Source organism: Prunus persica, chromosome G1 (assembly GCF_000346465.2).
Source record: "Prunus persica cultivar Lovell chromosome G1, Prunus_persica_NCBIv2, whole genome shotgun sequence".
NCBI lineage: Eukaryota > Viridiplantae > Streptophyta > Magnoliopsida > Rosales > Rosaceae > Prunus > Prunus persica.
Genome location: NC_034009.1, coordinates 36,674,294 through 36,699,301, shown reverse-complemented (window position 1 = coordinate 36,699,301; position 25,008 = coordinate 36,674,294). Strand labels below are relative to the sequence as shown.

The 25,008-nt window shown below is 40.1% G+C and overlaps 4 protein-coding genes across 4 annotated transcripts; 2 read left to right on the top strand and 2 right to left on the bottom strand.

Moving 5' to 3' along the window:
* LOC109947449 lies at nucleotides 193-940 on the top strand. Its single transcript, XM_020557448.1, has 2 exons — nucleotides 193-273; nucleotides 353-940. Exons 1-2 carry the CDS (start codon nucleotides 193-195, stop codon nucleotides 938-940), a joined length of 669 nt encoding a protein of 222 aa, XP_020413037.1.
* On the bottom strand, nucleotides 4,729-6,060 carry LOC109947446. The gene has a single exon (XM_020557439.1). The coding sequence runs from the start codon at nucleotides 6,058-6,060 to the stop codon at nucleotides 4,729-4,731; it is 1,332 nt and encodes a 443-aa protein (XP_020413028.1).
* Nucleotides 8,872-14,527, top strand: LOC18790251 (aspartic proteinase-like protein 2). The gene is made up of 12 exons (XM_007227387.2): nucleotides 8,872-9,298; nucleotides 9,395-9,515; nucleotides 10,001-10,428; nucleotides 10,527-10,683; nucleotides 10,930-11,012; nucleotides 11,115-11,211; nucleotides 11,518-11,587; nucleotides 11,845-12,051; nucleotides 12,645-12,766; nucleotides 13,184-13,285; nucleotides 13,384-13,481; nucleotides 13,851-14,527. The coding sequence occupies exons 1-12, from the start codon at nucleotides 9,075-9,077 to the stop codon at nucleotides 14,026-14,028; spliced, it is 1,887 nt and encodes a 628-aa protein (XP_007227449.1). The 5' UTR covers nucleotides 8,872-9,074; the 3' UTR covers nucleotides 14,029-14,527.
* LOC18789404 (peamaclein) lies at nucleotides 15,905-16,806 on the bottom strand. The gene is made up of 2 exons (XM_007223776.2): nucleotides 16,621-16,806; nucleotides 15,905-16,429 (listed from the first exon to the last, which is right to left on the bottom strand). Exons 1-2 carry the CDS (start codon nucleotides 16,700-16,702, stop codon nucleotides 16,245-16,247), a joined length of 267 nt encoding a protein of 88 aa, XP_007223838.1. The 5' UTR covers nucleotides 16,703-16,806; the 3' UTR covers nucleotides 15,905-16,244.

Sequence of the window (25,008 nt, the reverse complement as noted above, 5' to 3'; positions counted from 1 at the left end):
TCCAAGGCTGTCGACAAGCGACCGGAGACGGTCGATCTGGAGGTCGAGCCGGTCCCCAAGCGCCCTCGCCTACCGGAGGCTCCCAGGGCCGTCCTTTCGGTGGAGGACGAGGATGGTCCTTCCGAGGCTGTCACCATCGCCTGCCCGGTGAAAACCGTCCAGTTCGTCAACCACATGATCCTCGGCTCTCAGATGGAGCTGCCGGAGATCGACGAACTACCGAAGAAGTTTCTTCGGGAGGAGGCGGGACGCGCCTTCCGGCTCCAGGCATCGGTAAGAGTGTCTTTCTTCCTTCGTCCTTGTATATATTTTGTTTGTGGGGTATATGCTTCTGACCTTCTGTTTTGTGCAGGCATCCATGGACATGTGGCTCTGCGTCAAGAGGGTCATCGCTGCTGCCGAGCGTGCCAAGAAGACGTACGAGGACGGCAGGTCCAAGGTTGCCGAGGCTGGCAAAGCGCTCCAGGAGCACGCCCACATGGTCAAGGAGAAAGCATCTGCCGAACGGCAGGTGGAGGAGATGAGGGGGCTCCTGGAGGCGGCGCTGGAGGCGACGAAGGATGCCGAAGCTTCCAAGGACGCGGTGCAGGCGGCTTTGGAAGAGTCGGAGCGGGCGAAGACAGCGGCACAGGTGGCCTTGGAGGAATCGGAACGGGCCAAGGCTGCGGAGATCGAGGCTGCGGTTCAGTCAGCTATCCAGGGGTACTGTTCGTCGTCCGAGTTCTCTATCCTTCTGGATAAGGAAGTGGGCTCGGAGATGGCGGACCTGTTGTATCGATTCAAGCGGTACAACCCTGGGCAGAAGCTGAACCTGAACTTCATCGCCGATCCTCCTCCTCTACCGGAAGGGATAACAGAGGAGATGATCCAAGATTACGAGTGGGAGGATGCCGCCGAGGGCTCCGGATCTGCCGAGGCTGCCGCCGGTGATGAAGCCTGATGGTCTTGTCTTTGTAACTTGTAATAATTTAGTTTTTTTTTATTTGTATGTTCCGAACATATTGATGCCGAGGGCATCTTTAATTTAAATGCATATTTTTCTCTCCTGTTTATTCGATCTGAACCTGTTTTTAAGTTGCCGATCGTATCGTATAGGATTTATAACGTTTAAAGGTCACTTCGAAATTGACAAGTTCCGATAGGATCTGTAGGGTAATAATTTCGAAAATATTTATAGCCGTAGGCTAATAAAGATGTCGTAGGACGTTATCTGACCTTATTGGCAGCCGTAGGCAAGTAGAGTAATTTTAACAAGAGGGTCTGAAGTAATAGTGCCGAAGGCTTTCTATTAATCTCTGCCGAAAGGCATTTACAATTTTGTCCTACCGTAGGCTAGGTTACTTGAAATAGTACTTGAGATGTTCTACGTTCCAAGGATGACCGAGGGTCTTGCCGTTGGAGTCTCTGAGGCGGTAAATTCCCGATCGAAGGATACCGATGATCTCATAGGGTCCTTCCCAGGAAGGTCCAAGGGTTCCTTCCGTGGCATCCTTAGTTGCTAGGGATACCTCCCGCATGACCTAGTCTCCGATTCAGAATAAGCCGTAATACCGAGAGACACGTTGCTTGTAGGCTTCATTCCGAAGGTTGGCATGTGCCCGGTGCTCTTCAAGAAGGTCGAGGCTTAGAGAGAGTGCTTCTTCGTTCGGCTTCGGTGCGAAAGTTTCCGTTCGGTACGAAGGTTCGCCAATTTCCACGGGCACCACGGCCTCCGAACCGAAAGCCAAGGAAAAAGGGGTCTCTCCAGTGGATGTTCGGTAGGATGTCTGAATGGCCCAGAGTGCTTCGGGAAGCTTTTCTGGCCAGGCTCCTTTGGCTTTGTCCAGCTACCATTTCAGTAGCTTCTTGATGATTTTGTTTATTGCCTCCACCTGACCGTTCGACTGGGGATGTGCCGGTGACGCGAAAAACAAGTTGATCTTCAGGCGAGTGCAAAATTGCCTGAAGAGTTCCGAATCGAACTGCCTGCCGTTGTCGGTAATGATTGCATACGGGATGCCGAACCGGCAACAAATATGAGTCCAAACAAAGTCTTCCACTCTTGCTGCCGTTATGGTTGCCAGAGGCTCGGCCTCTACCCATTTGGTGAAGTAGTCAACGGCAACCACCGCGTATTTCACCTGGCCTTTGCCCTGCGGCATTGGACCGATCAGGTCCAGTCCCCATTGTGCGAAGGGCCAAGGACTCACAATCGGTGTCAGAGGTTCGGCAGGGGTGTGCGGTATGCTGCCGAAACGCTGGCATTTATCACACTTTTTTACCAGCGAGATAGCGTCCTGGTGCATGGTCGGCCAAAAGTACCACTGCCGAAAGGTTTTGTGGGCGAGTGACCGGGATCCGGAATGGTCGCCGCACACACCATTATGGATCTCCCGAAGGACGTAGTCCCCCTGTTCTGCCGTAAGGCATTTGAGATATGGAGTTGTGTAGCCACGTTTGTAAAGGACGTCGTTGATGACGGTGTACCTTGCCGATCGGTACCTAAGCTTTCGGGCCTGGGCTTTGTCTTCTGGAAGGGTGCCGTTGGTCAGGTACGAGTAGATAGGAGACATCCATGTATCCTCGTACCGTATAGTAAATGTTTCGGAGGCTACCGTGCTTGGTCGGGCAAGAATTTCCACCGGTACCTTTCTTCTGATTTTATCGTTTATTACCGAAGCTAGCCGTGCCAATGCATCGGCATGGCTGTTTTCGCTTCTGGGGATCTGCCTGATCTCGTAGGCTCGGAAGTTTTGGAGCAGCTAGTGGGTGGATGAAAGGTAGGCGTTCATGGAGGCGTCTCTGGCCACGAAGTCTGCCGTTACCTGGTTCACAATGAGCTGGGAGTCGCTGTGAATCCTGATTTGTTTTGCGTTCATGCTCTTGGCTAACCGAAGGCCGGCCAAGAGAGCCTCATATTCTGCTTCATTGTTGGAGGTTCGAAAGTTGAATCGAAGGGCGTACTCGATCTTGAGTCCCTCTGGTGTTGTCAGTACCAGGCCTGCTCCGCATCCTTGTTGGTTTGCCGAGCCGTCGACGTGCAGAACCCATACGGGATTTGAGGTGTCGAGCCGTTCGACGTCTACTTCCATTGGCGTTCCGGTTTCGGTAACCGGCTCGACTGTCGGCTGTGCCGTTGATGGGGTGAGCTCGGAGATAAAATCGGCAACGGCTTGACCCTTTTCGGCGGGTCTTAGCACGAATTGTATATCGAACTCTCCGAGTTCGATCGCCCACTTGATCAATCGGTCAGAAGTCTCTGGTTTTTGGAGTACCTGCCGAAGCGGTTGGTTGGTCAGAACTTTGATCCCGTGTGCTTGGAAATATGGCCGAAGTCTTCGTGCTGAGACTACCAGGGCTAGTGCAAGCTGCTCCAATGGGGGATACCGAAGTTCAGCACTTTGGAGTGCCTTGCTGGCAAGAAAATTGGTAGCTCTGCCCTCTCTGGCTTTCGGACCAATACCGAACTGACAGCAGTGCCAGATACCGAAAGGTATAGATAGAGAATCTCCCCAGGTGGTGGTTTTGACAGGAGGGGTGCTCTGCCCATGTAGTCCTTTAAGTCTTGAAACGCTTTATCACATTCGGCAGTCCAGATGATATCCCGTTTGCCCCCTTTCAAGGCTTTAAAGAACGGAACACACTTGTCGGTGGCCTTGGATATGAAACGAGTCAAGGCTGCCACGCGTCCGGTAAGGCTTTGAATGTCCTTCGCCGTTTTCGGCTTCTCCATATCGATGATTGCTTTTATTTTTTCGGGGTTCGCTTCGATACCTCTCTCACTGATCATGAATCCGAGGAATTTTCCGGAAGATACACCGAAGGCGCACTTTGTTGGGTTCAGCCTCATCCGATAATCCTTCAGTACGCCGAACATGACTGACAGATTCTGCAGATGTTCCTCGGCGGTTTTGCTCTTTACTAGCATGTCGTCAACGTAAACCTCCATGATGTTGCCGATGTAATTGGCGAAGATTCTGTTGACGAGCCTTTGATATGTTGCCCCCGCGTTCTTCAGGCCGAACGGCATGACGTTGTAACAGTACAAACCCCTGTCCGTTATGAAGGCGGTGTGTTCGCTGTCGGGGGGGTGCATGAATATCTGATTGTATCCCGAATAGGCGTCCATGAAGCTCAGCAGTTCGTGTCCTGCGGTGGCGTCCACGAGCTGGTCTATCCGTGGCAACGGGAAGCTGTCCTTCGGGCAGGCCTTATTCAGATCGGTATAGTCTTGGCACATTCGCCACCCGCCTGTACCCTTCCGGACCATCACTGAGTTTGCCAGCCATACCGGATATGTAGTCTCCCTGATGAAGCCGATGGTTTGAAGTTTGTTAACCTCTGTGCGCATCGCTTCGTATCGTTCGGCATCATACGAACGGCGCTTCTGTCTTACAGGCTTATATGCGGGGGAGATGCTGAGTTTGTGGCTGATGATCTCAGGATCTATGCCGGGCATATCCTCGTAAGACCACGCAAATACTTCCGAATGAAGCCGTAAGAAGTCTATGAACTGCGCTCGGAGGTTAGGGGTGAGTCTGGTGCCGATCTTAACCCGACGATCGGGCTGCTCGTCGTTCAGGGTTATCGTTTCCAGTTCTTCGGCAGGTTGTGTGTGTGGAGTCGGGGACTCATCCCTAGGGTCGTCAACGGGTCTCGTATCGTTCGGTATCCCCTGCACAGACATGGTCTCGTCGGGTACTTGGACAGTGGTTGACTTGAGTGCCGTGGCGTAGCAAGTCCGAGCGCTTAGCTGATTTCCTGGAGACAGCCCCCGTGCCGTAGGGGTGGGAACTTCATCAGTAGCATGTGGGGGGAAAGATGCGCTTTGACAATGGTGAGTGCCGTTCGTCCAACTATGACGTTGTACGCCGTCGGGCAATCAACGATGAGGAATTGATCGTATACCGTCGTTTTCCTTGGCGCGGTGCCGAAGGTGATGGGTAGTTTCACGCTACCGATCGGTTGGACCAAATCTCCGGAGAAACTCAACAAAGGTGTCAACTGCCGGTTTACCTGACAGTCCTTTATTCCCATCCCTCGGAAAGCTTTGGAAAAAATCACGTTCACCGAGCTCCCGGTATCGATCAGCACTCTCCCTACGTCGTAGTTTGCGATTTCTGCTCGGATGATCATTGGGTCGTCATGGGGATAGAGGATGCCTTCTTCCTCCTCCTCGCAGAATGTGATTGGCTCCCAACGAACTTTCGGGATTTCCTGGTGCCGATTCACCTCTATGCCGAATACCTGAGGAAACTGTGCGGCCCGCACATATTGCTTCATTGACCGGTTGCTCATTCCTGCGATGGTGGGGCCACCGCTAATAGTGCTTATCATGTTTATCTGCCGAACCGGATTCGGCACCGGCGCCGTTGGCTGCCGGGCGATGTACTGATCCAGCTTCCCCTCCCTGATCAATCGCTCAACAATTTTTCTCAGGCTTATACAGTCTTCTGTATTATGGCTGTTGTGCTGATGGTATCGACAGAATTTACCGGTATCTCGGTTGTCTTGCCGATTGGGTCTTCGGGCATTCGGCTTTGGTATTATTCCCTGTTCGTTCATCAGGACGGCCTCGTAGGTAGTGTTCAACAGGGTGAAGACTTCATTGGCTTGGTCATGGTTCGGCAGGGGTGCTCGATGGTCGTTGCGATCATACCGCCCTTTCCCTTTCTTCGAGGGTTCTCTTCGATCGGCGCGGTCATCCTTTCTCTTATGACCTGCCGAGTATGTGTCGGTTCTCCCGTAGGATGTCGCCTTTGCCAGATAAGCACTTGGTTCGGCGTTTCCTCGTGGTGCCGAAGCCGTGGGCTTCGAGTTGAAGTATTCGGCCTTGGCACGGATTGCCGCTTGCTTCATTAGTTCGTCATACGTGCGCCAGTTGCTGCTGTGTACTAGGTATCGGAAATGCGAGGATCGAAGGCCACTCTTAAAGGCGCCGTAGGCTGCCCTGTCGTCTGTTTCCGGACACCTTGAGTACTCGTGACTGAAGCGCGCCGCGTATTCTCTCAACGGTTCGTCATCTCCTTGCCGAATCGTGTACAGATCATCGACAGAGTAAAGACGGTCCGTTTGGATCATGAAGTGGTTGAGGAAAATCTGCTTCAGTTCGTCGAAGGAGTCTACCGTTTCTGGCTCCAACCGGTAGAACCAGTTCAGGGCTGCCCCGGTAAGGGAGGACGGGAATAGCAGGCACTGCCCTTCATCGCTCAAGCCCTTACATCCTATGGCGGACTGAAATGAGTGGAGGTGTGTTAAGGGGTCTTCCGTTCCCGTATAGAACGGTATCCGAAGCTGTTGCCCTTCCCGATCCTACCGAGAGTCCCGGATGCGCCTGGTAAACGGCCCCGGTCGAAGCTTTCCCCACTCCGGTCCTTGGGAGCGGGCGTTGTCGTTCTCCATTTTCTGGATTCTTTGGAAAAGGAGTCGGACAGCGGGGTCTCGGCTAGGGATTTCCTCGGAACCGAAGTCTTCTGTTCGCCTCTGTAGGTCCAGTGGATTAACCTCCGAGTTCCGCGAATGTGTTGCCAAACGGTAGGTGGAAGTTTGCCTCCTGGACGGGATGTACTCGAATTTCGACTCCTCTTCGGGGCCCATCCCCCTAACTTTCCGAATGGGCGACTTGTCCCCCAGGACCTTCATCCGTGAATCCCTTAGTCGGGCGCTCATCCTGATCGGAGACCTCTGTCTCTCTGCCTCCCGATCATTGATCCGATGTCGACAATCGGTGTAGACCTTCTTTGGGACATGTGGCTGATCCCTGGGTGCCGGGACCACCAATTGTTTGGAAGGAGCGGGCGTTGCCGTCGCTACCTGATCTCGTTTCTTCCTCTTATGAGGGGTCTGCAGGCTTTCGGAAGAGTGAGTTATCTGGATGTTCTGCGTGTGCTGCTGGTGGAGCAGCTGCTGGGTTTCGTCCACTTTGGACGAAAGAAAGTTGTTGTGCTCCTGAAGCCTTGCCATGTCCTTTCGTAGGGACGCGATTTGGACTGCCAGCTCGGCTTCGGCGGTTGTTTGGGTAGCGGGAGCGTTTCCGAAGGGAGTGCTTGGAGGTAGCGCTGGGCTAGCTCCGCTCTGCCTTCCGAACAGTCCTCCCTCCTCCGTTAAGAACGTAGGTATTGAAGTGGTCCCCATGTGTTTAGGAGATAGTGGGTTGATAATTTTTCGAATTCCCACAGACGGCGCCAAACTGTTGATGCGAAAAAGTGGTTCAGCACGTAATTCGTCAACTTAGTTAAATTATTCCTTCGGTAGGTGACTGTCTTCGGTAAGTGTTCTACTTCAGAAGAATAAGTACCTACAAAAGGACACATTCGGTAAATCCTCGGGTACCAGTGTGGTACCGGCCGAAGGCTCTCCGATGCTTAAGTAAGTACGGATTTAGTAAAGTTTAACTGACATATCAATCGATAGCGTACCGTTGGTCCTGATCCCTTCCTTTTGGGGATATGGGTCTCCTTATATAGGCCTTGGGAGGTGTGCACTATGCTCATATTTCCGATGTGGGACTCTGGACATGGATTGTGAGCATGACACGTGTCTGATAGCAAAAGGGCCAAGATAGATGGCTTCGGTAGGGGGAATGCTGAAGGGGTTCTGTGATCAGTATCAATCCTGTCCACGTGTTCGGTGGTCATAGGCCGTTTATTTACGGTATAAACAGATTTGTTGATTGGCTTAGGTCTGAAAGTTTAACATAGAATTGTGCTTTATAGGGATGTCACTCAGCTACACAAATTCTTTCCACCGGTTGATATGGTATTCAGTAATAGACAGAAGTTATCATTGTCTCCAGGGAACTAGATAATTTATTGTTCTTGAGCTTTTTCTCTTTATACCTAATAACCCATTTTATCTCTTATATCTCACGTTCTCTCATTTCACTTTTCTCCCTCGATCACATTGCAAATGCGTTATGTGTGGCCACGATCCTTTTTCCATCATTGTATTTATTAAATGTGCACATCTTGATGTATTGTATTTTCTGTCCCCTGTTTCTCATCATGTGCTCCTACTTCTCAGCATACAAATGTTAGCGGCGCTTATTGCCTAGGAATTTTGGAAAGTAAGGATTCAACTACTATTTTAGGAGGTATGTAACAGTTGCAACAGTCCTGATCTCTTGGACCCCTGTAGTCCAAGAGATTTATGGTCACTCACCGTTGGATGTAAATTCAACGGTTCACTCATTTATGACTTGAATTGGGTAATAATCATTTATGTCATATTGCATTTATATATATCATTTTGAACCATTGGATTAATATCCAACGGTGGGTGACCACAATCTCTTAGACTCCTGTGGTCCAAGAGATCAGGACTGACAGTTGCAAAATCACTCATCTCATATAATATAATGTTCTACAATTCTTTTGCACATAACAAATTCCCTTCCCATGCTCACTTGGTATTTGTTGAATTGTATAGGAATTGTTACACGTAATCCCCCTTCAATGATGCTTCACCTAGGCTATACGTGTTTACTACTAAAGTGTATCATTATGCCATTGATTTTAGCATTGAGAGGAGTTTTCATTAACAATTTTTATGTAACGAAAAAAGGCAGCTTGGATCCCTAAATTCTGAAAATCATAAAGAGTTCAATAAAAAGTTAAAAACAGGTAGGAGGGAAATTTGAAAACCAAACATTAATAACAACTATTCTTGCTTATGTAAAATGCAGTTAACATATTTAACTTTAAAAAAAGGGATTAACATGGGAAAAATATTTTTGTCTTAGTAATTGAGAAATATATATATATTTTTTTTTATAATGGCTGGAAGCCCGTATATGGCATACATTCCTAGGATTTTCTTCTCACTCTTTCCTAATCAACCGTTGACCTGACGTGGCGCGGACCAATTAGTTAGTTTATGCGCAACCCAAAAAGAAAAGGAGTTCAGTTTTTACGGTTTTAATTCAATCGGCCGCCAATTCCATGCCCAAAATCCCGAAAACTATTTAAAACATTTTGAAAAAGAAAAAAATAAAATAAAATCAGTTTCCAAGATATTTTCATTTGTGAGCGGTGCCTTTCAAATCGTGCGAGCACAGAGGACTTTGGTCCTCTGCGATTCAATCGTAGCAGGCAGGCATGGCTCGTCAGACTTTGGTCCTTCTCATCTCCTCCATCGTCTTCAATCTCTGCGGCTTGTTTGCTTCAGGCTCCGATGATCACAGCCGTCCAATGATCCTTCCTCTCTATCTCTCATCCCCAAACGCTAATTGGCACCACCGGCAAACCTTCGACGGCCGACGTCTCCAGAGATCGGAGCCAAATTCTCACATGAGGCTCTACGACGACCTCCTCGCCAACGGGTTTGACTCAGCTCCCAAACTTTCCCTAATTTTCAGGTTTTTGATGTTTTCGAATTGTACTGAACGGAAGGCTCTGTAACTTGGAATTTGAAATAGGTACTACACAACGCGGCTGTGGATTGGGACACCGCCTCAGCAATTCGCTTTGATTGTGGATACGGGAAGTACAGTGACTTATGTGCCTTGCTTTGACTGTGAACAGTGCGGTAGGCATCAGGTTCGGCTCGCTTGCAGCCTTACTTATAGTCATAAAGTTTTGGGCAGTTAGGTTTTACTTAATCGTACATTTGTAGATATGTTGCTCAATTTAATATCCCTCTAGCTTTTGAATTGTTTGAGTACCATTTAGGATTGACTTAAGCTGACTAGCGATAAAAGCTCAACAATTGCAGTCCACGGTTCTTGATTAAAATTCAGTATAAAGTTTTGTGTGCTTCTTGAAAACAAGAAGGTAGGGACTAAAACAATGTGAAATCACATTCACTAGTTTAGCTGCCAGTTTAGTAATAATTTCACTTTTTTTCCTTGTTTGGAGCTGAAGAAATCCGTTTTTCCTACTTTTGTCAATCATTCTGCATAAGTTGAAGGTTTATTCAACTTGTGTGTAAAGTTCTACCTTCTTACGTTGCAGATTCTCCCTATGTTTCAATATTATTAGTATTAGCTCATTGGTCTTGAAACTAAAATATTGTTGTTATGCAGGACCCAAGGTTCCAGCCTGATTTATCTACCACATACCAACCTGTAAAGTGTGATATCAATTGTAACTGTGACAAGAAAGAAGCCCAATGCACTTATGAGCGGCGCTATGCTGAGATGAGCTCTAGCAGTGGCGTGCTTGGTGAGGACGTCCTCTCTTTTGGCAATGAAAGTGAACTTGTGCCACAGCGTGCTGTTTTTGGCTGTGAAAATATTGAAACCGGTGATCTTTACAGCCAACGTGCTGATGGAATAATGGGTTTGGGTCGTGGTCGGCTTAGTGTGATGGATCAACTTGTTGACAAGGGGGTTATTAGTGATTCATTCTCATTATGTTATGGAGGGATGGGTGTAGGCGGGGGTGCCATGGTTCTTGGCAGCATCAAATCTCCCCCTGATATGGTATTTACGCATTCAGATCCTTTTCGCAGGTGCATCCTTTTTTAACACCCTTAACTGGCACTTAGGTTTCCTGAATAATGTATTTTGTGCATCTCACGCATATACTTTAGTTTTGGAATTGCAACAGTCCTTATTATAACATTGAGCTGAAGGAAATACATGTAGCTGGGAAGCCTTTGAAGTTAAACTCGAAAATATTTGACGGAAAGCATGGAACTGTACTGGATAGTGGAACTACATATGCATATCTTCCAAAGGATGCTTTTCATGCGTTTAAGGATGCTGTAAGCCTTCACATTTTGAGTTTTTTCCTCTCTTTGTATTAATGCTTATAAAGTCTAGCTTATTTTGACACCCATTGAAACGGTCAAGTTCACTCTGACCAAAAGGGTAAAAGGAAAAAGTGGGTTTTACTTAAGGAACAAATTATTGAACTGTTTTCCTCCATAAATTGGTTCAGTTTGCAATCAATCTATACCCCCTTTGAACCATCATGTGATGGTAATATTTTCTTTTGGGTTAATGTGCAGGTTACGAGGAAAGTCAATTTCCTTAAACAAATTCATGGTCTTGACCCAAATTATCAAGATATTTGCTTTTCAGGTGCTGGGAGGTAATTCCTGCAGAAAGTTTGCATATCTGGAGTTTCATTCGTCATGATTTACTCATTAGCCCAGTTTTTCATCATAAAGTTTAACATGGAATTGTGCTTTAGGGATGTCACCCAACTATCAAAGGTTTTTCCACAGGTTGATATGGTTTTTACCAAGGGACAAAAATTCTCACTGTCTCCAGAGAACTACCTGTTCCCGGTAACTTGATTATTTATTGTTCTTAAGCATGTCTTCTTGAAATAAGTTATGAGCCTCTTTATGGTGGAAAATCTGATTGAAAATGGTTTTGAGGCTTTTTTTATTCCTGACATTTATAATTCAGATTTCTTATCTATAATATTATTAAGAGAGCTGTCCTTGTGAATCATCACGTAGGAAATGTCATTTATCTTCAGTCATATTGCATTCACGTTGTGTGCGTGGGTCCTTCTTGTATTTATTTAATCATGCACATTTTGATATATTGTTTTTTTCCTCTGTTTTGCTTGTGTTCTTAATCCTCAGCATACAAAGGTTAGCGGGGCTTATTGCCTCGGAATTTTTGCAAATGGGGATTCGACTACTCTTTTAGGAGGTATGTGATATTTACAAAATCACTCATTCTCTCTCTCTCTCTCTCTCTCTCTCTCTCTCTCTCTCTCTCTCTCTCTCTCTCTCTCTCTCTCACATTTGGTCGGATGTTGTTCTACAATTTCTTTTGCAAAATCGTGTCTTGCTTAAACATTTCAAATAATAAGTATCCTCCCCATTTTCTGCCCAAAACATGCATGTCCAAGCATTTTCACAATCGAAAAATGGAGCTAGCTCACTTTGCATTTCTGGATTGTACAGGAATTGTTACACGTAATACCCTTGTGACTTATGATCGAGCAAACGACAAGATTGGCTTTTGGAAAACCAATTGTTCTGAACTATGGAAGAGATTGAATGATAGTAATGCTCCGCCTCCAGTACCTTCAGCGTTTGATGGCCGAAATACAAGTGTAGAAATTTCTCCTAGCATTGCTCCGAGTGGATTGCCTGATACAATTATTCCAGGTACAATGGGTTTCAAGTGTTTAAATAGCTTTTATGGTACTTTCAAATAAAAAACATAGTTATCAAATATCGAACCATATTGGATATTGATCCACATTCAGTCACTAGTTCACTGGTACAGCATCAGGTAGACAGATGAAGAGCTAGATTTTGTGAAAAATGGTAGCAGTAATTGCATTTATGAACAGAAAAAGGGAGGATTTTTTTCGTTTATTGATATGTCTATTCAAAATTATTGTTGTGCATAGGGCAATATGCAAGTGTCCGCATGTGGTTCAACCCATAGTGGGTTCAAGAGCTATGATTTAAACCCTAGTGTTTAGGCTGTTAGTATAATTTCTTACACTTGACATTTCTGTTAGGTTCGCTGGACTCATTTCTAATCCAAGTCAACATCTTTCTGAATATACTTAAGTAGTTATCTTCTGTTATCATGAAATATGAAGCATTTTTCTTTTGGGGGGTTGGGGAGAGGAGGGATTGTGCACATGCATAAATTTTAACCTTATACTCCTCTCATCCATTTGAAATTTGCTCTCCCTCTGCAACTTTGGCTATTTTCTTCCATGGCATCTCAAACATTTGATATGTAGGTGTACTTCAAGTAGGGCTAATAAGTTTCGATATGATGCTCAGCATCAACAACACTATCAAACCAAATTTCACAGAACTCGCAGAGTCCATTGCTCATGAGCTGGAACTTAATATTTCGCAGGTATGGTTGAGCTACTTTATCTTCGACCTAGCATCCTGTCAAAAATCTTCTTCCTCTTAATATCTAGATCCTAGGTGCTCAACTATGCATAAGACCATGTATGATATCAAGAATTCAGCATCCAGCTGTAAGAAAGAATCAAGAGAAAATTACTCCACTCTCTCCCGTGGTATCCCGATATTTAAAAATAATGAAAGGCTTTGAAGTTCTATGGCTGTCAAGGTCTTTCTTTGTCATTTGATCAATGATTAGATTAAACTTGGGCTCAATTTTCTTTGGTAACCAACTCAGCCCATCCAATTGCCACCCTTGGTGGTCTGTAGTACCTGTCCTTACAGTGTGCCAGTATCTCTTATTATTATTTTGCCTTTGTATATCTGGATTACTGTAACATCCACAAAACGAACTCTTTTTCAGGTTCGCTTAATGAACTACACCCATACAGGAAATAACTTCGTCATTAGGTGGGCGATCGTCCCTGCTGAATCTGCAAATTGCTTTTCTAATACCAAAGCAACGGTAATAGGACTACTGGTGCCAGAGTACATCTGCTTGCAATTGGAGCCTTTTCCATATGCCAACTACAGTTTTAAGCTAATTCTTATTTAATATTGCAGGGCATTATTCGGCGGTTAAAGGAACATCAAATGCATATTCCTCAGAAATTTGGAAGTTATCAGCTGGTCAAATTGAAGGTTGAGCCTCAAATGAAGCGGTATGCTCTACTGTGTCTGTTCTTTTTTGTCTATTTTATTTTTTTTGTGTTTTTGGTACTTCTTCTTTTCTCACTCCATAATTGGTTCTCATCTTTTGCATTCTTTTCACTGGAATCAAACATCTCATTCTAGTATTAGATTAGAGGCCAATCAGGTTGATTTTGTTGATTTTATTTTTCTCCTTCACCTTGTGTTTTAATCGTTTTCTTGGTAAGGTTTAATCGAATCTTTTGTAGATTGATAGTTGCAGTGCTGGATTCCTTTTCCGTGTCCTGTTTCCTCAACCATTTTAACTTTAGAATTTTGCTGCAATCTTTGATGCAAATTATGTGTCATCTTTAAAATTGGATTCTGTTTGAGAATTGCAGGTCATGGTGGAAGCAACACTATTGGGCGGTGGCAGTTGCAGTTATAGTTACCTCTGTTCTTGGATTATTAGCATTAGGGACATGGTTGGTTTGGAAATATAGATTGCAAGACATCGTTTCGTATGAGCCCGTTGCTGCCAGGGCCATTGTTCCTGAGCAAGAGCTTCAACCGCTTTAAAATCGAAATTTTCAAAACAGTGTAGTTGGAAGAACTTATATTACTCACTGTGGTGGATATTCTGTTTCAGACAGCTCCAAAAGCATACGCATGTGGTGGGTGCATTGAAGAAGCTGGACATTGGGAGGAGATGAAATCTGCAATCCCTCTCAGTTACTGTGCATGGAATTTTAGTATAGGAAAGTGGAAAGACAACAAATGGGTGACAAAACAAACAGGCATGATTTTGTGGATAGATGAAAATAGTTGTGTAGATCAATCAAGTGATGGACTTGTACGGCGAATTGGTTTATTGGTGTACCCTGGCTTAATGGCTGCCTCCCAACAACCGAAAAGAGTGATAATAATTGGAACCGTGGACTGTTGTTGCATTATCTGTTTTTTTTTCTTTTCCCCTTTCAATAAAATCTCTCTATTTTCGCATGTACATAAACATGCATATAATCTGACTCTGAAGTAGTTGGATTTAAGTCCAAGTCTTCCCTTTATTGACGTTTAATCACACCTCTTGAGTCTGACTGTGAAGTGAAGGCAAGGCATTGGATCAGGCAGCACAATTTCATTTTTTCTGGCAAATATTTCATAGCTATCTAACAAACTAACAAAAGATGCACAATTTCAGGCCAAAAGAGAAACAAACTCACATAAGTTTCAATATAATTTCATACTCGCGTTTAGCGGGAGTATTTGTGAGAATTGAAAATTTGTCCTTGGAGGGCAACCCGTTACCCCACCCCACCTTTCTTCTCCTAAAAAAAGTGGGAGCTAGCTGGATAGAGGGGCGACTGGAGATCTTTGTTTTCATGTTGGGCAAAACAACCGGATCTACACTACCCGTACGTCCTTGATTTCATGTTTAAGGCTGACTCAAAATATTATCATAATTGTATTTTTTTAATTTTATTATACAAGCAATATAGGGGGAGGGGATCACAGTTGTAATTTAGTAATATTATAACACTGTAAAACTGAAAACACAGAGAAAACCTAAATTTTAGATAGAGAGTTTGGGCCACAAAATTATTTACTCGTTGAATTGAATGTGTTTGAAAGTTGAAACAGAGTGTATTATATATTGAGAGCAAAAATTGTTGAGAGAAGAGAAGGCAAAGAAAGAAAACATATGTGAGTAATTAATTTAGGGCTCAGATGGGTTGGGCGCGACAGATGTGGTGTGGCAAGTACCAATCTGACTGTCAAACAGGGTGATTAGGGCCTGATGATTAACGTACGATGCATGTGAAATTACAATTCAGTAAATTTAGGTTTTAGTTAAAAGAAAACTTTTATTTTTAGAAAAAACTAAAAGAATTTCAAAAAAGACAAAAAAATCTCTCAACTTTCAAATCAAAGACATGCAAATGTAAATGATTTTTTTTAAAAAATTCAAAAATAAATCAAGGTAATTTATTTATTTTGACTTTTCTAAAAAAATTTCTCTCTCTTCTGGCCTTTTTCAAAATCTCCCTTAAAATTTCATGCCCGCACACAACCTCGAAAGCGAACCATTTAAAACTACGCGTTTAATTAATACGAATTGTGTCCATATCAAATATAATTTAGGAGCAGATGCACCTGCCAACTCTTCCCGTATGAAGCAATTAATAATTTAATAATTAAGGCACCAACCAACGAAGCATTACGTAGAAGCATCAAGTGGTGCCACAATCAGGGCCCTCCATCCCTCCCGTCATCTTGATCAAGATGAGCATCCATGATTGATTGATCAAATCAAGATGAGTATTACACTTGTACCAAAATCATAGAATGCGGAAGGATAAGAGCAGCGCTAAAAGCGTGCTAGCTAGCTCCTAAGCTTCTCCAAACAAAAAAACAACTTTCATAGAACATTAAACCAAAATGAGATTAAAATCCAATAACAAATCCACCATAATCATAATATATAATTATAATATAATAAAGATTTTTATTACAACATCACGTACGGGCCTCCACTTATTCACTTAACTTTGTATGACATAACTATTTTTTTTTTTTTTAAAGGAAGCGATGTATTACATTTATAAATTGAACACAAAGACTAGACAATATATATACCCGTATAACTAGTTCTTTATACATATGATATACACCCTGAATTGAAGAGAGTACTTACTTAGCATATTTATATATAATGCAATATCAACTTTTGTTAATATCTTTTTTTTGTGGGGTTTTATGGGTCCGAAATCAATTAAGATTTGGGGAGTGGTAAATTAAGGGCATTTGGGGTTGCCCTTGGAGTTTTTGAGGTCTCTGTAGCAAGGGCACTCGTCCTTGTTTCCGTAAGTCCCAGATGGAACGCAGTGGCATTTCTCACAACAGATTCCACAGTACTTCAAGCACCGCTCCTGATATCCGGCTTTCGAACATCTCACCCCACACTTGGAGTCACAGAAAGCTGCCCAAAAATAAGCAGGCATCTAATTAATTTCATAGTTTTAGAATAAACAAATTAAAAAAAGAATATATATATATATATATATATGATGAAGCCAAGAGACACATAGTTAATTAAATTAAATGGTGGTAATGGAAATTTGGGAAGAGTAATATATAATTAGTTGAATTGAAAGTAGGCATATATCGTACATGAACCAGCCATTGTAGCCTCAAATACAGAGGAGCTGAGAAGAAGACAAACAAGCAGGAAGGTTGCAAAGCCGAGCTTCATTTTTGCCAAGAACAGAGGTTGAAGATGGAAGAGGCTGGGCTAATGTGTTTTTGTGTTTTTGTGTGTTTGTGTGTTTGTGTTTGTGCGCGTTATGGAAGCGGGGATGAGGAGAGTATTTATAATACGCGGGGTAGGTAGATGAAATGAAGGGGTTGATGTTAGATTAACTTAACTATGCAAATTAATTTTGTGTAAAACTTTGGTAATTGTTTTTGGATTATTTAATTTGGCCAGCTGGAAAAGAGTGTATCCCCGCAAAGAAGAAAACGAAGGTTTTAGTCAATTCATCCCTCGCTTGACCACAAGTCAAAATTAAATGTTTTTTAAATGCCCATAGGCCTCCTTCAAGTGACATCAGATTGGATGTGGACTTAAATATGCCAAATTCTTATGCAACCTAAAAATCCCATTTTTATCTTTAACTGAAACGTGAAATGAGAGAAAGAGTGTGTGTTTTAATCCCATTTTTATATTTTTAGATTTTCATATATCTGTATGAGCTGTGCAAATAACAGTTGTTCACGTATTTTTCACATATACACCTAAATTGTAAGTTTCAATCTATAGACCTAATTATACATCTTGTCACACTAGGAAATTCTAGACAACCTCAGAACACCCTTCCAAGTCCAACTCCGATATAGAGAAAGAGAGAAAAATGAGGCATAACTTTAGCCTTTTTTGTTTAAGTGAACTCTAATGTGTATGGAGCTACAGTGCCATCCATCATAGCAGAATTTGTCGGTCCTCTCTTTTGCCACTTTTAGTGTGCTTTGTCATGTGATATGTCGATTTAAGATTGCTTCTTACCAACACCAAGTCAATATACATTCAAAACCCTATATCTGCACCTTCTTGCCAGACTCCACTAGAGTTTTCTTTTTCATTTTCTTTTTTCGGGGCCTAATCACTACTCTTTTAATGGAGTTGTTCAAAAAGGATTTCCAAAGCTTGCAAGCTGGAAGACTTAGCTGGCCTGATGCTGACTTCATTTGGGCTAAAATGCAATGTAAGGCCCTACAGAGATACTTGGAAAGAGGCTTTAGAATTAGACCTAATTGGTTGTGTTCATAGGGAAGAAACACATCACCCAAATTTGATGAAAATATCTCTCATTTGATCAAACACTATCACTTGCAAGCAAAGATGCATATATATATATATATGGCAGTCTCTTCGCCACACGGTTTAAATTGCTTGTGGCCTAAGTGGTCCATCCCTTTAAGCCAAGGAATCAAATCATTATCAAAATATTGAACACAGGTCCGAATCAGACAAAAGGCCTCTTCTGAGGAAAGTTTATTCTTGCCCACTAGCATCTAGTGGAGCTGGAGCCAGACGGCACAATTTTGGTAAAATACAGCTTAGTGTTAGGGCCCAAAAGCTACATGCATATTCGTCCTGTGCAGTATTACCAAATTTTGTTTGTCTTTGGATAGTAATCAACAATATCACAATTGGATGGTTGAAATCTGCCAATCCAATTCGTGAAGTCTGTCTTTCTCACGAAAAAACATACTTTTGAAAAAACATAAAAATCAAAGAACTCGTTTTCCATTGCCGGTTTTGAGGGGAATATCGATTAGATAATTGTTTCAAACTCTCAATCTTCAAGATTAATAATAACATCAAATGATCGAAATATATGTATTATTTTACGCAAAAATGTTTATCCTCGAAAGATCCAGCTCTCTCCTCACCCAACTTGCCCTTCAGCTGTATACTTAGGGAAGTGTTGGAGGTAGGTAGGGGACCAACATGCATTATTTGTTTCATAAGCAATCTCTCAAAACTCATTTGGGATACATGGTACAAAGTACCTGAAACCACCACCGGAGTATTGGAACACAGCTTTAAAACGACACAGTATCAAAGGTGAAAGGTTGCTTTCTTGCCAGTTGCCACACTTGATGAGTGAACATCCAAATAAGGAAAATGTGTGGTGGTCTAAAAGATGTGTTCACGTAAGTACGTACGTGCCCCTTTGGAACTAATTAGGGTTGCCAAATTGTGCGATCGACTGATTAAATGGGGCCATGCACCCTTAACCCATATCAAATTCCTGGCTTGCAGCTGAAAAATGGGACACTTTGGTTGTTAAATAAACATAATTATTATTGTGGTTAGCAAAGGATATGATGGATCATGGCTTTATTTATATGTCTTTATACCAACTTAAATATATTTTCATGATTTTGAGGCCATTGATGCATAAAACATCATCAATTCTTGCATTTTAGTGGTCTTCATTATGCACATAATTAGTTTTTTTAAATTAAATGCACATAATTAGTTTATTGTACATATATTGTAATGAATGTATGTGTGTATCAATGAAGTTGATTAATTAGAATTATCAATTGGTTAAAAGATCTTTGGCCAAAACGACATCACTGGGTGCGTTTCGTTGTGAAAGCCAATATGTGCAAGCCATTTGCTTGTTTCAAGAAGATATTTGTTGGATTGGACCCAACTCTTTTCATGTATGGGCCGGCCTCCATGATTGTAAGACTTTGAGAAGGTTTATTAATCTTGGGATTTTTTATATTTTAAATATTTGATATACAAGCAATATTATCAGAAGACGTGTAAAGTCGATCGCAAACTCTAAGGCGCATGAGTAAATATTCTTAATTATATGATGTTGAGTTTTAATTAGATTTAGTTATCTTTAATCAACAAAAATAGATATTAGTCTAAAGCACTGAAAGTCATATTAAACCTAATAAAGAGCAATTTGTTTTTATGTTCTTTGGAGGTGACAGGAATAATTTTCAACAGAAACGAACCAAAAAAAAAGAGACTAAGTTAGAATAGCTTTGACAAATTGTAGCATAACATTGACTGATCCAGTTTCCAATCAAAGCCGTTTGAAACGGAAATTTGAAACGAGAATGCCAAACCCAAAAATCATGGTTCTCACTTACCCCATGATCCATGAATAAAAAAATAAAAAAGGAAAATAAACTGATTTCCGTGATTGGCGAGGTGATTGAGGAGACGGTGTCTGCCTTTTAAACTTAAACTAATGAAGTGGAGGACAGTTTTGTTTTATTGTCAATCTATCAATGCATATAAATATGAGATATCGACCAAAGAAAAAGTATATGAACATTTTATCAAAATAAATATGAGAGATAATGTTGACCAACATTTGATCAGTCGAGTTTCTGGAACTAAAGTTTGCAAGAAAATAATTTGTACATTTAAAGGGACCCACTTCTTGTCTTTTCAATTAGAAGGGTCCCATTTCGTTAAAAAGATGAACTTGGTAATTGACATTAAATAATTATATTGCTTGGAAGTGGGAAGTTGGCCTAAATTTTGAGGTCAATACATATAATTGCATTTGCAAGGGACAAATGAACTCTCACGCACAAAGATTTTGGTCCTGGCTTAACCCCAATTTATTATTATAATGTCCATCTCCACATGCCAAGAAAATCTATTTAATGTCCCCACGAACTGAAATTACCGAACCACCAAGACTTGTTACCAAGAATTGTCTGTCACCCTCCTCAAGTGTCAAGCTCCATGGCAAGTGATGACTAGGTGCTGCTGATGGCGATCATTAAGCACATGGGTCGCCTCAAGAATGAGTATAGGGTGGTAAGTTTGAAACTGGCCAAAAAAAATAGAAAAGTTGATAGAAGTCTAAAAATCCAATCAATAGTTGGGCTTAGTTTTTGAATTATTGTTTGTTGATATAAGTTTTTTGACTAATTTGTCACATAAATTACATTTTATTTTTGACATGTTTATTCAAACTTTTGTATTTAAATTTTTTCTTCCTATTATATACCTATTGTCTAAAATGAGTAAGATGAGAATTTATATGCCATTAGTGATTATATTTGATCATGTACAATTAAATAAAAGGGTTCTTATATCTAGGTCCAAAACGATTAGCTGGTATTGGATTTAGTCCACACGTTTTTAGTTTTAGATGTAGGTCCTTTGACTTTATTTACTTTTTTTATTGTGTTGGTTTTACCCTTTGAAGTAAATAAGAAAAACATATTAAAAATCTAAATTTAATGCATAATTTCCTTGAAATTGAATTTTGAATTCTTTCTTTAATAATATTTACCTTAATAATATTTACCTGATGTATACCATTTAATCAATAAAAGACAAACCCACATATTATACCTATGCGATGGAAAATAGGACAATATATCTATACCATGGGATAATATATCTACATCATAGGCTGAACAAACCACGACACATCTTACCTATAAGTAAGGTGGAAAAATAAACAAGCAGAATATTAAATTACCTATAACTTATGTGCATAAAAACATAAATTGGACCGTATATGCTACCTATATCTCCGGTACATAAAAAAGATAAGTGGTAAAGTGTATGTTACTTATAACGTAGATTCATAAACAAAAAGGCAAAAAAGTGTGGTACCTATATCTCATATATGCAAAAACACAAGTCAATTAATAACTTCTTTTTTTTGGTTAAAGGAATATGTTACCTATAATTTAGATATATATATAATATGAAGAAAAATATATCAAAAAAAATGTATTACCTATATCTCAGGTATACTATACTTAAAAGAATAACTATAAAGAACAAAATGACTGAACCTCATTCAAAGTTGAGCACATATTCAACATAAAATAATAATAATAATAAAAGAAGAAGAAGAAGAAGAAGAAGAAGAAGAAGAAAAAGTCGATACTATGACTGCATAGCAAATGGATATTAGACCATGCTTCAGCGGTCATTTGTGCATTGGGATGAACCCCAACTCTGAATCTCCATTATTTTCTCATCTATTTTAACGAGTGTTTGGCTTCCTTTGATTACTAAACTCACTCCATTATTTCTTTCTTATGTCAATGTACAACACATAAATTTAGAAAAGAAAAAAAAAAGTCTTCCTAATTAGGTGCTTTACTTACCATAAATTTAGTAATTTATTATAAGACCACCATAAAAATTTGCGGCAGTTAATACTTCATTATTTCTTACGTTTTATGTGCTCAAGGGTAAATTGGATAAGGAAAGAAATATAATATTGGCTAATTATCTCATTAAGGTAAGTAATCTAAGATAATGGCCAATATTGGAACAAAAAATAATTTTAAAAATATAAAAATCAAAAGATTACATCATACAATATTAAAAAAGGAATGTAATCCTATCTAGCACAAAAGTCAAATGACTTGTATCAAAGCCACAAAATTCGAGGATTAAACCTAACTCCTGAATGAAAATTTGAATCCATATCAACTTTTCTATTCAATAAATAATTACATTTTGAATGTAAATGTCAAACCTTCATTTTTTTTTCCCTTGACTTAAATTCCTGTTTAACGTGGATTTTATTATTGCACATACTTTTAGGATTATTTATTCTTTTGGATATACAATTTCTCTTTGAATTTAGCTTATTAACCAAATGCATGTTTTTCTTTCTTGTTCTTCATCTCTATCTTCCTCTTTCTCCATTTCTTCTTTGTTCTCCATATTACAAGATTCCTTTCCCCTTTCGTTTTCTTCAAAAAGTTGTAGGTAATTATTTTTATTTTTGTTCACCCTATGGTAGACGTATAGTATATATACTTTTGTAGATAAATGATCCTATGGTGTAGGTATATTGTCATATTGTCTATTGCATAGGTATATATATGTGTTTTTTCATATTTTAGACAATGAATAATAGTATTTTATGTACATTTTTTATATATAGGTAACATAAAATTTTATTTATCTATTTTTGTATCTGATTTATAGATAGTCTTCTAATTTATGTTCCTAACTTATAGGCGGTATTCTAATTTTTGTTCATGACTTATAGGTTACACGATTTATCACTAAGTTTTTTTCGTTGCTAATAAGAACACTATTTACCTGTATGTTAGGTACAATGTGGGTGCTTGCCTAATTGATCAGTATAATATGTGGGCCTTTACTTTCATTGATTAATTTGTATTTTACACATATATTAGGTAAATATTATCAATGACAGAATTCCAAATTTAAATTCTGAAATTTAATTACAGGTAAATAATTCATTAAATTTAGATTTTCAATGTTTTCCTTATTTACGTCAAAGGGTAAAATCGACACAATAAAAAGAGTAATAAAAGTCAAAGGACCTATATCTAAAACCAAAAACGCGTGGACTAAATCCAATGACAGCTAATCGTTTTGGACCTAAATCTAAGAACCAAAAAAAAAAATTCAACTTTATGTATGCGACTGAGATGAAAAAAATTTAATATAATAAAAATTAAAACTCAGTAAATTTTAAAGTGAAAATTACCCAAAAAAGAGAAGAAGAAGGGTATTCATAAACCTATATTAATAACAAGTCTGCATGATTAACCTGCACGATTAACCAACTTCATAAAGAGAGTATTCATGAGTGGTCCTTTATTTTCATGGTGAATTTGTCAACAAACATTCCCTCATGGCACTAATTAATGGCAAAGTTGAATGAGCGACCATAACAAATAAGATGATGCCATGTGTTGTTATGCATGACAAGGATAAAAATACCCTTTAAAGGCCGAATTGGGTCCAGATAAATGATTAATTAAAGAATGGCCTTGGGCCAATATAGAACGAGAAAAGTTAAAACTCAAATCGAAAACAAATTACTTTCGGACTTTGGAAGAGATTAACAACTCAGTGCAAATATTAGAAAGATATAAATTTAGTCTTCTTGTTTAGGAATTTCATCACGTTTAGTGAAAATTAGTCCATCCTATCCCATCTCATAAAAAATTAGTCCACTCCAATCAAGCATCCCCTTGAACGAAAAACAAAATTAGAGCCTGTCTTATAAAGCCTTCTCCAACTCATTTGGCACTAAACCCAAACTTTCCCCCAACAAAAAGTAACTATTTGGGTTTTGCTGAGACTCAAACCATTTTTTTCCTCCAACCCTCCAAACTCAAATTTTAAGTTCACAACTTTATTAAATTATTTAAGACTGGTTTAAGTATATATTTATTTATTTATCGATAACTTTTCTTCATTTGATCTTTTTAAAGAACTTCATAATTTTATTTTTTCAACAATTTGACCTAAAAAAGTTGGAATTCCATAAATATAATTTGTGTGGACATCTTCAACAAAAATTAAAGGAGATTGATGAATTGACAAATGAAAAATAAATTGAGAAATAGAAAAAATATTTTTGGTAGATTATTTGAGAAATGGATGGGTATTTATAGAGTTTGGAGTAGTTTTGGGGTTAGATTTGATTTAGATTAATTTAAAATATTTTTTTGACAATTGGATTTAAATTTCAGCTCTTGGATCTTTTTTTTTTACTGTTAAAATAATTTGGATTTAATATGGATCGTTTATTTGAGTTACTACTGGAATTATAAAAAAATCAAAATAAGATGTTTGAATTGTTTCCGTTGGATTCCAACGACAACATCACCAGCTGTTACCACATGGCGAGACAACAGCTGCAGCACAGCAGAATTACGGGGGCCAGAGAATCTTCCTTGCGCATGGGCTGCATCTGCCTTGAGTGGGCTTCACCAAAAAGTTTTCCAGTTCATGCAATAGCTGGATTGGTATTTGGCTCAAGTTTGGGTTTTTTCAATTTTTGATCCTGTAATTTTCGTGGGTTATGGGAGAAAATGGGCTAAAATTTGAAATATTTTGGATTTGGCTTTATGAGTTGGAGATGGCCTAATAGTATATAAGGGACACAATATATTCATTAAGCTCTAGCATATATTGCTTTGAGTTAATTTCAAGGGAGACTTTGGAAAAAGCCAAAGGAGATAGAAATTTTTTAAAAGAAGCCAAAATGGACAAAATTGCCCTTATTTATTTTTGAATTTCCTAAAGAATCCTTTACATTTACATGTCTTTGATTTGAAAGTTGAGAGGTTTTTTTCTCTTTTTTGAAAAAGCTTTGGCTTTTTCCAAAAATAAAAGTTTTTTTATGGCTAAGACATAAATTTACTTAATTGATTTCAATTAGGCTACCGATTTATGCGTATGACGTTCAAAATTTACTTGTTTTCCAAGTTAATTTAGAAAATATTGTCGAAAATTTTAATTTTTCAACGTGCACTATCCAAACTTAAAAGGTCATTTCACAAGTCAATGAGGTACACCATTCTTTCTAGTAGCGCATAACTTATCATTTTACCAGCTTGAGCAACCAATCTTTTTTGGCCGTTGAGAAGCTTATATGATTATTACTTTGAAGCAACCTTTTTATAGTTACACCCATTTCAAACATCAACAAAATTGATTTCGCACTTCACATTGGAATTTCTAATGTCCTGCTTTAACTTTTGCACCTACCT

What these genes read in the sequence shown, in the direction of transcription:
- LOC18790251 (XM_007227387.2), top strand. Translation starts at nt 9,075, where the DNA reads ATGGCTCGTCAGACTTTGGTCCTTCTCATCTCCTCCATCGTCTTCAAT. An exon ending in GACGACCTCCTCGCCAACGG is followed by an intron (nt 9,299 to 9,394) that starts GTTTGACTCAGC and finishes AATTTGAAATAG; the next exon opens with GTACTACACAACGCGGCTGT. An exon ending in TTCGACTACTCTTTTAGGAG is followed by an intron (nt 11,588 to 11,844) that starts GTATGTGATATT and finishes TGGATTGTACAG; the next exon opens with GAATTGTTACACGTAATACC.
- LOC18789404 (XM_007223776.2), bottom strand. Translation starts at nt 16,702, where the DNA reads ATGAAGCTCGGCTTTGCAACCTTCCTGCTTGTTTGTCTTCTTCTCAGC. An exon ending in GGCTACAATGGCTGGTTCAT is followed by an intron (nt 16,430 to 16,620) that starts GTACGATATATG and finishes ATTTTTGGGCAG; the next exon opens with CTTTCTGTGACTCCAAGTGT.
- LOC109947446 (XM_020557439.1), bottom strand. Translation starts at nt 6,060, where the DNA reads ATGATCCAAACGGACCGTCTTTACTCTGTCGATGATCTGTACACGATT.
- LOC109947449 (XM_020557448.1), top strand. Translation starts at nt 193, where the DNA reads ATGGAGCTGCCGGAGATCGACGAACTACCGAAGAAGTTTCTTCGGGAG. An exon ending in CCTTCCGGCTCCAGGCATCG is followed by an intron (nt 274 to 352) that starts GTAAGAGTGTCT and finishes TGTTTTGTGCAG; the next exon opens with GCATCCATGGACATGTGGCT.